This window comes from Filicampus tigris, chromosome 1, assembly GCF_054856515.1.
Source record: "Filicampus tigris isolate MCC_2025a chromosome 1, RoL_Ftig_1.0, whole genome shotgun sequence".
NCBI lineage: Eukaryota > Metazoa > Chordata > Actinopteri > Syngnathiformes > Syngnathidae > Filicampus > Filicampus tigris.
In genome coordinates this window covers 2,935,001-2,949,303 of record NC_141217.1, presented here as the reverse complement: position 1 = coordinate 2,949,303, position 14,303 = coordinate 2,935,001, and the positions used below count along the sequence as shown (strand labels likewise).

General features: G+C 42.2%; 1 protein-coding gene across 6 annotated transcripts in view; it reads left to right on the top strand.

Annotated features, from left to right (window-relative positions):
* The window catches only part of mcf2la (mcf.2 cell line derived transforming sequence-like a), a 59,901-nt gene that overhangs the window by 44,698 nt on the left and 900 nt on the right, over nt 1–14,303 (top strand). For 4 of the 6 annotated variants that reach the window (XM_086047351.1, XM_086047360.1, XM_086047367.1 and 1 more), the window contains 17 exons: nt 57–123; nt 1,335–1,450; nt 1,535–1,604; nt 1,692–1,784; nt 4,000–4,092; nt 4,179–4,304; nt 4,415–4,636; nt 4,719–4,811; nt 5,600–5,678; nt 5,747–5,810; nt 5,892–5,995; nt 6,163–6,255; nt 8,591–8,665; nt 9,354–9,463; nt 12,883–12,995; nt 13,075–13,178; nt 13,299–14,303. The exon at nt 13,299–14,303 is cut by the window's right edge and continues 900 nt beyond it. In XM_086047351.1, coding sequence (XP_085903477.1) covers nt 57–123; nt 1,335–1,450; nt 1,535–1,604; nt 1,692–1,784; nt 4,000–4,092; nt 4,179–4,304; nt 4,415–4,636; nt 4,719–4,811; nt 5,600–5,678; nt 5,747–5,810; nt 5,892–5,995; nt 6,163–6,255; nt 8,591–8,665; nt 9,354–9,463; nt 12,883–12,995; nt 13,075–13,178; nt 13,299–13,378 — 1,702 coding nt within the window. In that variant the 3' untranslated portion in view covers nt 13,379–14,303. The remainder of the gene's footprint in view (nt 1–56; nt 124–1,334; nt 1,451–1,534; nt 1,605–1,691; nt 1,785–3,999; nt 4,093–4,178; nt 4,305–4,414; nt 4,637–4,718; nt 4,812–5,599; nt 5,679–5,746; nt 5,811–5,891; nt 5,996–6,162; nt 6,256–8,590; nt 8,666–9,353; nt 9,464–12,882; nt 12,996–13,074; nt 13,179–13,298) is intronic. The other 2 variants (XM_086047377.1, XM_086047387.1) reach the window with 2 other exon arrangements.

The window sequence follows — 14,303 nt, the reverse complement described above, 5'->3', positions numbered from 1 at the left end:
TGATTGGAGTCTGCTTGTCTAAGAAACAGTTATGTTTGTGTGATTGTGTTTTCTAGTCACGTGATGAATGAACTGCTGGAGACTGAGAGAGCATATGTGGAGGAGCTTCTGTGCGTTTTAGAGGTGAGCTTCCTTGCGGTCTACGCCGGTGCTGTTGTGGCCGTACCGCAGTCGTTGAGTAACCATAGTTGAGCATTTTACTAAAGTTTGCCGTCATCTGTCAGTGGCCTGGGTACCCGTCCATCATCGGTCAATCCATCATTTTTTCAAGCCAAATCATACCGCAATCGTCTGTCAGTCAGTCCATCATGTTATTTTATCCGCGCTTCCGTCATTAAATATCAAAGGTCCGCCAGTCCGTCAATCGTCCATATGGGGGGGGGGGGGGGGGAATGTCCAACAGATAAAAAAAAAAACATCCATCCATCCATGCATTATCTGAACCGATTTGATTAAAATGGTAAATGGAGTGCTCTATGTACATCACAATGTGTCGGGTTGCTGCTCAAACAGCTTTACACTCACATACATTTGACCTTTCGCCTAGCCCACACTTCTCTGCCAATCTATTGAACTGTTAAAGTGGGAGCCTGCTGCTGCTTTAACTCTTAAAGGTTTTACTTTAAAATTTTGCTTCCCTTAACAGAATCCTGTGTCAGATTGTTGCCAAAAGTGCAATCCTGGTGGCTTAAAATGCCTCGTAGTCCTTGTGCAAACTGAAATAAAGTTGCCGTGACAATAAATGAATGTTTTTTCTTCAACTTCGACCTAGTCTTTTTCTACTTCTTCTATGTCTTCTTCTTCTTCTTCGTCTGTCTTTTAGCAGTTGGCAAACAACTTTTGGTGCATTACTGCCACCTTCTGAAATGGAGTGTGGGGCTGCAAAATATCGTTTCACAACCTCCTAACCCTACTCTTTCCAAAACTTAACTCACAAGAGCTTCTCTGTATTCAAAGCTACTTTATGACCTCTTGGCTCATTAATTAGTTGTTTCCCTCTCAGACTGACAAACTCATGATTCTCTCTTTGGTGCTTACTGCCACCTACTGTACATATACAGTCAATGTAGTCTACTCAAGTAAGCCGAATAAGCCTGCCGGCTGCCGTCAAGCACGCACGAGACATACGGGTCATGTTTCCATCTTAGTTAGTGATGATTACACTGATGGATGAAAATCCACTTCCGTCTTTGCTTAATCCGTCTTTTTTTTTTTTTCAAATTTCCCGTCTCTCATCAAACGTCAGCAAAACAGGCTTCAGTGATGGACAGATGGAGCCGTACGTCTGTCTGATGGAATGCCCACCTGTGTGAATAACGTTTGTGTCGCTGCAGGGCTACGCGGCAGAGATGGACAACCCCTCCGTGGCTCACCTCATTCCCAGTATGCTGCTGAGTAAGAAGGACATCCTGTTTGGAAACATGTCGGAAATCTATCAGTTTCACAAGAGGTACGATTTTTTTTTTGAGAGAAAAGGACTGGCATTTGTGTACTTGCTGTGTATATCTTAATGTTGAATGAATTTCATTTTCAGGACATTTCTGAAAGAACTGGAGGCTTACACAAACTGCCCTGAACTTGTGGGCCGCTGCTTTTTAGAAAGAGTAAGTACTTCGTGTTTTCACAAGAGGTGGATTCAATGACAAGGCTCATGGTTGAAGAAAAGCTAACTGGTTGTTCTCTCTTCCCAGATGAAGGACCTACAGATCTACGAGGCTTACTGCCAAAACAAACCTCGCTCTGAGAGTTTATGGCGGCAGTGTTCGGATTGTGCCTTCTTCCAGGTTCTTTGAATTATTGAAACGGAAGCATATTTATGATCAAAAACCTTAAAAAAAAAAAAAAAAGAAAGTTTAATATCAGGGCCCTTTTAACAACACTAACCACCAGAGCTGGGCAGTCCGTCCAGGGGGCGGAATGGTCCGTCACTTCGTCCTGGACGGACGCCCAATTTTTTGGGGGGTGACACGTTTGAAAAAAGGGGCGGACTATGCAAGGGCGGATGTGGATTTTAGTCCGGCCCACTAATCGGCCCTCATGCGTGTGACATGGTCGCGTGGCAGCCAAAGTTCATCTCAACCTACTCGGCGAAAGGCTCCTTTAGGCTTCCGTCTACTCCCGCGTCAGCGCGAGCGACAACTGTGTGCGAGTATAAAGACAAACTGCGCGCAGCACTGCCGCAGTTACGTCCTCGCGGATGTCGCCCGCGGGAGTATAAAGAAGCCTGAAATGGAGAAATGACAAAAATTGCCTCCGAACTCTTCAAACGCGCCACTAGTTACCCAACTGTGCGTACTTGTTTGTAACCCTCAAAAGTTGTTCTGCCTTTTCCAGAGGCCGTGGTATGGCGGGTTACAATTCAAGATCGAGTTCATGCGCTTCTTCTGGCTGCTTCCCTACTAAAACAACCGGCGCGGCGGGAGAGGAACAAATACTTAAAGCGGAAGTCAACCCAAACGTATTTTTTTCAATAATATGTTCCCAGAAGGCCCACTAGTTGAAACACGGCATTCTGATGAATTTTCCGTTTGTGGAATATAAGTTAAGCAGCAAAATGCACTCGTTTTTAGCCATCTCTGGGGGCGGCGATTTTGTCTTCTGTCGACTGAAAATGACATCGCAACTGCTCAAAATGACCAATCACAGCTGACCTGTTTTCTGAATCTGAGATGAAAATAAATATATACTCATAACACAATATTGCAGCATGTTAGAAAAATAATACATACAAAATTATATATGCAATCCCAAAATTAATACACACAAATGAAAATCAATTGGCAACTAAATTGATATTTAGTTTTGCTCGCTCGGACTGCACGGAGGGGAGAAGAAAAGGATGGAGAAGAAGAAAGGGCGCTGGAGTTTGACTACGGGAAATTTGAAACCTGATCGCCGCAGCCACTTCATTCACATACAGTGGAGAGGGAGAGCAACCCCGGGCCGTGCTGAATCTTACAAAAGTTGTAATTTGCCCGTACATTTCTGTCTATAATCTTACACAATATCTATTTTTAATCTTACACAGTATTTATCGCTCAGCGGGAGAGGTGGGGGAAGCAGAACGGATATTTTTATCTAAAGAATCTTACACAGTGTTTATCGCTCAACGGGTGGGGGGGGGTCGGGGGGGGGGGGGGGGGGTTGGCTGGAGGGGGGATGGGGTTGTTGCGGCGGTACTGTGCTTGTGAAAGTCGGCCGAAGTTTGCAGTCGGAATCGCTAACGGACGCTCCGGATTAGAGCCGAAATGGGCAAGACGAGATCGGTCTAACAAAAACGAGTTTTTAATTTTTTTACAACTTAAAATGATCAAAAAACGTATAAAATACAGGGAAAACGTACAAGTTGACAGGTATGGGAGAGCTTTTGCTTCGTAGAAGACGACAACTGGCAAAACAAAACAAAAAAAGGCTTCGACATCGCAATTAAGCGGCTGACACTCCCGTTGTGCAGACCGACCGTGTGCGGTGCACAGCCTTCGTTCCCGCCGTTTGAAGCCTGTCCAAAGCGGGTTTGAATAGTAAATTAGCCAGCTAATGAGCTTTAAATAAACCTCTGCTGTTAGCATCTGTCCCGTGGCACATCATGCACGGGTGCTTTTTTTTTTTGGTGTGTGGGGGTGGACGTAAGGACGGAACCGCTTTAAAAGGACTGGGTAGGGGGGGCGATCATTTTTATGAATAAGGACGGAGGGACGAGGCCGGAAGGGTACCCAGGTCGCGGACGGATGACAGACCGGCAAAAAAGGGTCAAGTGCCCAGCTCTGCTCAACACACAAACTATTACTGCAACAATACATCATTTATTTTGACACAGTTTGTCAGTGTTAGTCAAAATTGAGCATTATTTCTTTTCGTTGGGATTTTTTTTTTTTTATATATATATATACAGTAGTTCTTGTATTAGAGTTCATTATATTTGACAAGGTAATATACAAACACTCATTTCAGTCATTGCTGTACTACTAAGCCTATTTGCTTCTTTTTTTCCCCCACCAGGAGTGTCAGAAGAAGTTGGAACATAAACTTGGATTGGACTCCTACCTCCTTAAACCTGTCCAGAGAATCACCAAGTATCAGCTGCTACTGAAGGTGAGCCGCATTCATGTGGCACGATGTCGTGGAGACAATGTGTAAGGCAGAGAATACTGGCCGTGCTTCCCCGTTTTTGTTGGCAGGAGTTATTAAAGTACAGTAAAGGTTGTGATGGCTGTGACGACCTCCAGGAAGCTCTCTCCTCCATTTTGGGCATCCTGAAAGCTGTTAACGACTCCATGCACCTTATTGCCATCACAGGATACGAGGTTTGGAGCATTTTTGTTTTCATTATTATATTTACACTTTTCACGGGTTTGTCTTTGATTTTCTGTGCAACCTGTGAGTGTCAGTGATTCTTTTTTTTTTCTTATTTCAGGGTAACCTCTCAGAGCTGGGTCGTTTGCTGATGCAAGGCTCCTTTAGTGTGTGGACAGAGCACAAGAAAGGCCATGCCAAGGTCAAAGACCTGGCCAGGTTCAAGCCCATGCAGAGGCACCTGTTCTTGCATGAGAAGGCCTTGCTCTTCTGCAAGAAGAGGGAGGAGAACGGCGAGGGATATGAAAAAGCTCCATCTTACAGCTTCAAGCACTCTCTCAATGTGAGGCACTGCAATGTTCAGTACAGAGTCGCACATATTTCATGTTGGAAAGCTCACATTTTCGCTGTGTTTCTCCCATCAGATGAGTGCGGTGGGAATTACAGAAAATGCTAAAGGAGACAACAAGAAGTTCGAGGTTTGGTGTAATTCACGAGAGGAAGTTTTTATTGTCCAGGTAAGCTTTATTGTTCTCTCAGGATGTGGAACCCACGAGGTTCCAAAGCTTGAGGTCACGCGCATATGTGTGTGTGGCTTTCCATGCATACACATATAGGTAACACTATCATCGTGAAAAAAAAAAGATAGGTTGTCGCCAGGTAACATTAGATCATTTCAATCAAAACTTGCTGCAAATAGATTAGACCAAAGTGACCTCAGGCTTCAGTTTCAGTCCTGGAGCTTATAATTATCAAGTTTAATGTCTTCAAAATTATCATACATATCACTGGCGTCGGGCCAAAGCTTTGTACCCCCGAAATAGTCACTTTTCAGGAGACCGCAAAAATGGCAAATTTGTTCAGCTATTAGCATTGTCGTTAAGGAAAGCTCGCCATTTTCAACACTTTAGATTGGTCAATAATGTAACACCCACATGTGTGGACTGACCAATGGTATAGATTTTTTTAAAAATATGAAACTCATCAAAATGTGACTAAGGAGGTTTTGGCCCGACGCCAAGCGATATACAGGTAGTATTTCAGAGTATTACAGTGTTTTGGGAGTTTAAGATCAATACTATTCATCCACAAGGGTAAACTGTGCTTTTTATATGCGTTATACACTCGAATAATATATTTTACATGAGAAAAGGTCATAGTTTCAATTTAACAAAAAAAACTTTTAACCATGAATAAAACATGCCCAAAGATGGATGAATTTATGAGCATTCAGGTGTGTTTAGTGGGACTAAATACACCAGGGGAATCAAACACAACCTAATATTGACATTTTATTTTTGTATAGGCTCCAACGCCTGAGATCAAAACAATGTGGGTGAATGAGATCCGCAAAGTTCTCACCCAACAGCTCAAAGCCTGCAGAGGTATCGTAAACACTTCACTCATTGGCAAAGCCAATCTGTTTGTAACCTTTTGGTTCCCACATTTGTAGATGCCAGCCAGCAGAAGAGCTGTGACTCACCAAACCACACCACCAACTGCTCCAGCTCCATCAGGTCAGTAGTGTGGGCAGCTCTTCACATCACTGTTGACCCTTCATGTTGTGCCGGTGACTCTATTTTGCCGTCTTGTCACAGCCCTTTTCGGAGCAGCAGTCAAAAGAACCCGAAAAAGCAGGAGGAAAAGAAGGCAGAGGCGATCCCCGTGTCCGACAGCAACTCTTTGCTTGCCAAACACAAAGGTGAATACTCCTGAAGGCCTTTTAAAGCTGCTTGGTTATCTTTCACTGATCTGTAATCCTGCTCTTTTCTTCACCACCCTCATCGATGTCATCTTTTGGGCGCTTCTTTTGTGCTTTTGTGACTGGCGCCTCCTCTTGTTTCCCACATATCAACTCATTGCTTCCAGATGAGACGGTGACAAGTCCAACCGCGGACAGGTCGTCAGTGGCTAAAAAGCGTTTTACTTTGCAGGGCTTCAGCAGTCTCAAGAGTCCAAAAGGTAACATGACAAATCTTGACTGGCCTTTTTATAGAAGTGCTGCAGATGCTGTTGTAATTCGATTGAATTCCATTTTATACTGTACTGTGGTCATTTTTGTGCTGTCTTCCTTGCTAAAATGAACCAAAACGGCAAAACTTCTGTATTCAACTTCTTCCGAGATGAACGGCCTTGCTCTAGCACACCTCTCCTCTTTTTTTTTTCCCCAGCGCTTATCAAATGCACTTTAACCAAGCAATTCAAATATTTAAACAGGATGGAAAGTAAATGTTATGCACTCAAACACAATATTGCAGCATGTTAATAAACTAATAAATACAAAACAATATGCGTAAACACCAAATTAATACACAAAATACATATTACCCAAATGCATGTAAATAAATGAAAATACTTGTTGGCTACTAGAGGGATATCGCGGGTCATTGAAAACCATTAGCAAGTCATTTAACGAATTTCGTGAAAATCAATGCTTTAAAGCGGAAGTCAGCCTAAACATATTTTTTTCCGGAATATGTTCTATGCAGGCTCACTAGTTGAAATACAACATTCTGTTGAATATTGCGTTTGTGGAATATAAGTTAAGCATCAAAATGTACGCACTTTTAGCCATCTCAGGGGGCGGCCATTTTGTCACTTCTGCCGACTGAAGATGACATTGAAGTTGCTCAGAGCAACTAACTACCAATCGCGGCTCACCTGTTTTCTGAAGCTGAGCCACGATTGCTCGTTATCTGATTAACTTTGATGTCATCTTCAGTCGACAGAAATGACAAAATGGCCAGCCCCTGAGCTAGCTAATTACGGGTGGATTTCTCATATTCCGCAAACGCAATATTAAACAGAATGCCTTGTTTCAAGTAGCATAGAACATATTCTGGAAAAAAATATGTTTGGGTTGACTACCTCTTTAAATGGCATTAAAATACATTAAACATGACACCCAGAGGCATTAAAAAAATAAATATAATTGATGGGAAAACATGTCAGATGAGTCCTGTGTGCATCAACCGCTGCACAAAAGGCGGAAGCCTCTCTGTGACATGGGTCAGGTTGCATCCTTTCTGTTTTAATAAATAAATAGATATCAGAGTCCGGATGTCACGTTCACGACCCTCTAACCGGCCGGGTGGATCGAATGGGGAAGTGGTCGGCGATGAGGCGCTGGACATTTTAGGCAAGCAACGCTTGAAGCGCAGTTACAGAATCCAGTTCACACACTCAACAGGAATCTAAAAATTGTCTTTATGAAGGTATTGTTTCATTACCGGATTCTGACTCTGAGGACCTTTTTTGGCTCAAGTAGATACCGTATATATCCTTGTTGGCCCATTTCTTTTTGACTTGCGTCAATATGTCAACAGCAACCATCTGGCTCAATAGCAACTGATGAGTGCAAGCGAAGGCCCAGTCAACAACTTGACGTCACATCTGTTCCTAAAATGGCGTCTTGCATTCAAATTAACCAGGGGGATTGCGGGCGCGCTATATTGGCAAACACAAGACTAGTCACAAAGTTGGGAGCACCAGATATTTATCAAATATTTATCAACATCTTGAAATGGGCCAGCAGAGGTACACCTTAAAGACAATTATGAATACAGTACCTTTGTAACTCAATTTAAAGTCAGTGTACTCACCAGAAGAAAATACCAAACTTGGATGAATGCACTGATGTGAACGGTGTGACTCAGCTGTGCGGTACAGCACAGTTACAGGTACTGCACTATGAAATTTCATGGTAATGATGCAATCGACATGAATTATATAGAGATGCTTGTTTCAGTTCTTGAGGAGTGTTGTACACACTTCGGCTCACTGCTGTGCTCTGTTGCATATGCAAATATAAATAGATGTGTTCAAATTAGAAATCCGTTTATAGCGGGCCTGTAAAGTCTGAACTGCGCTATGGTGGGGCATTACTGTACACTCAACAAATTACAGCCAAATCTTATCGGCAGATTTGACAGCGACATGGCTGTTACCGTGTTAAATCCATCTTGGTTCCAGTGGTACAGTCTGGATCAGATCCAGATGGATATTGGATATGGCTATTTGATATTGTTTCTTTGTTCAAATCAACTCAAATTTGACTGGTGACCGGAGTTAGACACCGGTGATTTACACAGGTGAAAAAAAATGACCCTTGGAAGAGTACTTTCTCAGTCATGTCTTGCTCATATGTGGACACTGTCTCCTAGTGGTCATAGTGCAGAATTGCATGAGTCCATGCAGCTCAAACTAAAGGCAAGTGTTTGATTCTTGTTTGTCTGTATCTGTCTGCTCCCTCACTCTCCTTGCCCATTCTTTTCACTCTCATTGCCTGTGTGGCCAGGCTCGGGCATGAGCCCAGAGCACAGTGCCAAGCGCCACTTGGTCAAGAGTGACCCGACTCCATTTGGGTTCAAAGGTATAATGTTGTCTCATTATTGAACAGGGTGTCCGTCTACCATTTGTCATCTGTCTTTCCAAGCTTCCAACATCCGAGGCGCCTCTTGCTTTGTGTGTTGTCATCGTCTTGTGTTTGTCATTTTCTTGTGTTTTGTCGATAAGTGCGGTCACTTGCTGGGATGTTGGAACGGATATCCATGCATTATTAGAGGGACTGATCCTTCTCCTTACAATTGACATTGTCATGTGTATAACTGCTATTATCCACAGGTCGTAATCATCAACATCCTCATCCGGTCATGAGTCTTTTGTCATTTGTGGAGTCTGTCCCTTTTCCACGGAAAATGTCTCTCTTAATCATTGCTGGCTCTTGGTCCTTGTCCAGCCTCTCACATCAGTCTCAGCAAAGTCAAATGGGCCAGCGCCTCTAGTCTGTTACAGAGCAAGCGGCAAGGTACAGAGCAGCCAGTGTTGGCTTTTGCTGTGATTTGCTGTGCTCCTTGTTTGAGTTTGCTCTGTAAAATGTGGCCCAAATTCAGGCGTTTAGTGTGGATCATTATTTTGGGCTCTTGTTCCAAGACCCATACTGTTGGCTTCCGGCAAATGCTCCACACACATCTCGTTCCTGTGTGCCATTCTGTCACTGCTTTCTGTTTGCCTCTTTTTCCCGAATACACGCCGCTCATGCTCATGTCCTCTTCTTACAGGCTGGACGAAAGTGTCGCTCTCGGTGGATGCCTCTGAGGAGAATGATGGCTACTCCAGTGGCGAGGAGCCATTGAACTCTGACACTGAAGATGATGCAGGACAGAAGCTGGTGAGGGTTGCAAAAATAATTGCCCTACTGCGACTGCTAATGTTGAACACAGTATGTGTCGGACACTGTTCGACCTTTGATTTGTACGGATTTAGAATCCATTTTTTTCCCCAGAGGAAATAATGGAAATCTAATTAACCAATTTGGTGGCATAAAGTTGGCATTGTTTAAGTAACATTTTATCCTTCTAAATTGAAACGTATACAGTATTTCAAATGCCACTGTTAATAATACAGTATTTGTATACAGTGTAGGGCTGCCACAAACGATTATTTTGCTAGTCGACCAATCACTACACAACAGTAGCTGCAATTAGTCGACTAATCAGATAGTATATAAATTGCGGCTTTAGGTGCATTTTAAAATGGAACCAAAACAATACATTATGCAGAGTTCCACTAATACAGTGAAATGATTTATGAGTACAAAAGAAATACTTAAATACATATTTCACTCTTCTTGGGCACCAAGACTTTTTTTTTAACATAGAAGGTAGTGAAATCAGAGGGCTAAATTGGGAAAATGCAATGTTTTTAATTTTGTATTACTTTAACCTTCATTCAAAAGGTTTTGTTTTTCTTCACTAGTATGCATAATTTTAAAGCAGTAAATTGATCTACACAATCAAAATGTAGTATGTACCTGGAACAAAAAAGGAAGAACTTTTTTTTGCACTATAATGTAGTAAATTGCAACAAACTAGAACACCCAGAAGCCTGTTATTTGACTATTTCTGCTTTACATTTGACTATATCACTCCGCCATACCACCTGCTTTTTTGGCAGGTAATGGCCAATTTACAAATTAAAGTCATCTACTTGTAGGCAGCAGAGTTGTTTGGCAAATATCACCCAGATTTGTCGTTCAATAGTTGTTGTAAAAAAAACCTGGGTGTTCTAGTGTTAATTATGGGTTTTATTATGTGATTCCGATGAGTGGCAAATGTCATTTTTGTGTTGAGTGCTGATATTTCCCAGTTCATGAACGCATCACTCCGTTCACAAGTGAGAGAGAAATGCAGCATTTACCGGTACACTACTTTACCCACAATACTTCTGTTTACATCACATATGACCCGGATTACCACTACTGCGCATGTGCGTTGCAGACAGGAAAACGGCCAGCGGGAGAAGTGCGAAATGCGTCTGTTTCAGGAGAAAAATAATGAGCCAAATAAATAAATATATCTAAATAAACAACGATTTTCGTTGACGTCGTCATGATTAGTTGACTAATCTTGGCAGGCCTAATACAGTGGATATGAACAGTATACACACCTCTGTTGAAATGCCAGTTTTGTGTGACCTAGCTAAATCAATCCATTGTTTTTTTCTATTCTGTAAAACAATCAATTCAATTCAAGTGATTTTTTTTTTCTCTTTAATAGGGGACGTAAAAATGAATAACTGAGATACTATGCTTGCACAGGTGTGAACACCCTCTCATGTGGCTGTGTTCATAATTAACCAATAACATTCAAACTCAGGTTAAATACGAGTCAGCACACACCTGCTGCCATTTAAAGTGCTTCTGATTTACCCCAAATAAAGTTAAAGTGGAAGTCAACCCCAACATTTTCTTTACAAGAATAGGTTCTATGCAGGCTCACTAGTCTAAACATGGCATTCTGATTGATATTGTGTTTGTGGAATATGAGTTAAGCAGTTTGTAGACATATCAGGAGGCGGCCATTGTGCCACTTGCTGTTGACTGAAAATGACATCACTACTCAGGTAACGACCAATCACGGCTCACCTGCTTTCTGAAGCTAAGCCATGATTGTAAGTTACCTGAAACCTGAGGAAATGTGATGTCTTTTTCAGTCGACAGCAAGTGGCATGGACCAAAACGGGTGGATTTTACTGCTTAACTCATATTCCACAAACACAATATTAATCAGAATGCCATGTTTCAACTAGTGGGCTTGCATAGAACATATTCTTGAGAAGAACATTTTGAGATTACTTTTTTTTTTTAAGTTGTTTTAGTTTGTTGTTGTTTTAGTAGATTTTCATCACTTTTGGTGATGAGCGGTGTTGTGTTTGTGTCACACATGCATTTTTTAATTTTGGACAAAAAGTTCAATTTCGGTTTAATTGGACCAAAGGAAACTCCACCACACGTGGGAAAGTGTGTTTAGTTTATTTTTACTTCCCGACCTGAAAAGATTCGAACAAATAAAATGGAGTTGTACAGTTTATAGGTCACTAGTGTTAGTTTTGGTCTTGGTGTGTGTGTGTGTACATGTGTGTATGCATCAGAGCTGGGCACTTGACCCTTTCTTTACCGGTCCAGCCGCGACCCTCCACCCTTGACCTGGGTACCTTTCCGGCCTCGACCCCCCCCGTCCTTATTCATAAAAAGTATCACCCCTGCCCCATTCCATCCTGGGGTTGGTTCTGTCGTATTGTATAATTATTTGGGTCCAACAGACGACAAGTCTGCAAGCTTTCAACAAGTTACTTATTTATTTTCCACACTTCCCCTCCTTCACACTTCCCTGCCTTCAAAATAAAAGCATACCAGCAAACCACTACACAGCAGGTTTGTTCCGGCGTATTTCCGAAAGTAGGGAAGACGCCAGAGGAAGTGCATGAACTCCAACCTTGATGTACCAGCGTCATCCTTGAGTGCTGCGTGCAGCTTGACTATACTCGTGGACACAAGTTGTTTTGAAACAGTTACGTTCCAAGTCGGGGGCGTCGCCTCAAAAAGACAGCGACAACAATGGATATTGTGCCTGCTACAACCATAAAGGGACCGAAATGACTAGACAATGCATTTAATTTAATTTTATATATATATATATATATATATATATATATATATATATATATATATATATATATATATATATATATATATATATATATATATATATATATATATATATATATATATATATATATATATATATATATATAGAGAGAGAGAGAGAGAGAGAGAGAGAGAGGAACGGTACCCAGGTGGAGGGTCGCGGACGGAGAAAAAGGGTCAAGTGCCCAACTCTGTTTATTGTATTGTTTGTAAAGTGCTTTGTTACAGCTCTAGCTGTTATGAAATGCACTATGTAAATAAAATTGTATTGTATAAACCTGCCATTTGAATTTGTATGAAGTACATTTTTTTCCACTGTATGACTTTTATAACATGAGATGAATGCAGTGATGAGGGAGAATATCCGCCACCTGCGTAAGCCCTGTCAAATTTATGTCGCTCTCTGGTGTCGGATGAATGAAGTTTCTATTGTATTCTAATAATGTTGTATTCTCTGTTTTCCCAGAATATTTGGGTTGTACTGTATTCCAAATATTATGACATCAGGAGTGTTGTAATTTAGAGGTCCATCGTATTTAGTGGAAAAGTACCTGCTTATTAGTTTTTGAGACAAGTAATGCTCACAGTGGTTTGGCTTTTAGATTCCAGGGAAGTACACAGTGGTGGCAGACTCCGAGAAGGCGGGACCTCAGGAGCTGTCAGTCAAGAGTGGAGATGTGGTGCAGCTCATCAGAGAGGGAGAGGAGGGCCAGTGGTAAAAGTCTTGCTATGCTAGCAGGGAAGCATGTATTTTTCACACCTTCACAGTTCACAGCAAATGTGTTCTTGTGCAGGTTTGTGAGGAACCTTCGCAGCAGCAAGGAGGGCTGGATGGCACATGCAAACCTGCTAGGCCTAATCTCTGACTCAAAGTCATCTCAGTCACTCAGCAGCTCAGGTCAGGTTCAGTAATCAGTTTACACAACAGTATGTGCATTGCATTTAATTTCATTGAGAATGTTTTTTTTTTTTAGCCCAGACAATTGCATTCTTAGTTCAAGTTTAAATTGTCCCGCAGATGACAGTGTCTCTGGAAACATTAGCACTTCCTCCAGCTGCAGTGAGACCTACACCAGCTTCTCAGACATCAAACCCTGACCTATCCAGCTCCGCAGAAAACCAAGTGTTGCGACATCAGCGATCGTCACCAGTGTTTTAGCTGAGTGCTACATGCTAATTACAGTCTCTGTGTGTTCAATGATGTAGCATTAATGTGGACACGTCTCAACAATGTCTGCGCTAGATTCTTAAAGTGTACTGCTGGCAGTGAGTCACAGCGAACACAATTCTCCTGAGATCAGCAGAGGCAGCATTTAGTATCCCATATTGATCAACACTGTGAAAATTTGCATCGAGCTGCAACTAGCATATACTGGCCTGCGGCTCAAGGGCATAAAGAGTCCTCAAAACTTCAATCCGGATAAGCTTCTCTTGCTGTTTGCAGCTGTTCCCATCAATATCGAATGCCACCATCTGGTGGTCAGACCCCACTCTACCTTCCCCAAAGTAATCCGAGAGGATGTGGACCTTGTTCCTTTGAGAGAGCTCGCCGGGCTCACCTCTCAGCTGCTCTCGATTAACCTTTGAGGCAGCATGGGGCTGGCAGGTGTGACTACATTCCAGCCCCACTCTTTAGTGTGCACATTCTTGCACATTGACATGTATAATATGTGTTTCAGAACGAATCATACATGCTTGTGTCAAAGACCCAAAACACCATATTTAAATGCATAGCTTCATTAAGTACGCTCAAGGGATTGTTTCATATTCTGCCAGCTATCTCTGGTTTGCACTTAGCAAAAAATAAAAACAGCCAGGCTTTGTCCCATTGTGCTGCTCCCAGCCCAACTCAGGCATGTGACAGTCCTCACTTCTCTCCAAGCAACTAGATCTAGACCGGCTCAGCTTGTTTGTTCTATCAGCCTGACCGCCATCTTAACTCTTTACTACAGTGCTGCCCTATACTAGCTGACGGACAGGTGCAAACAAAATATTGTTTTTTGTGTAAGTTACACACTAACAC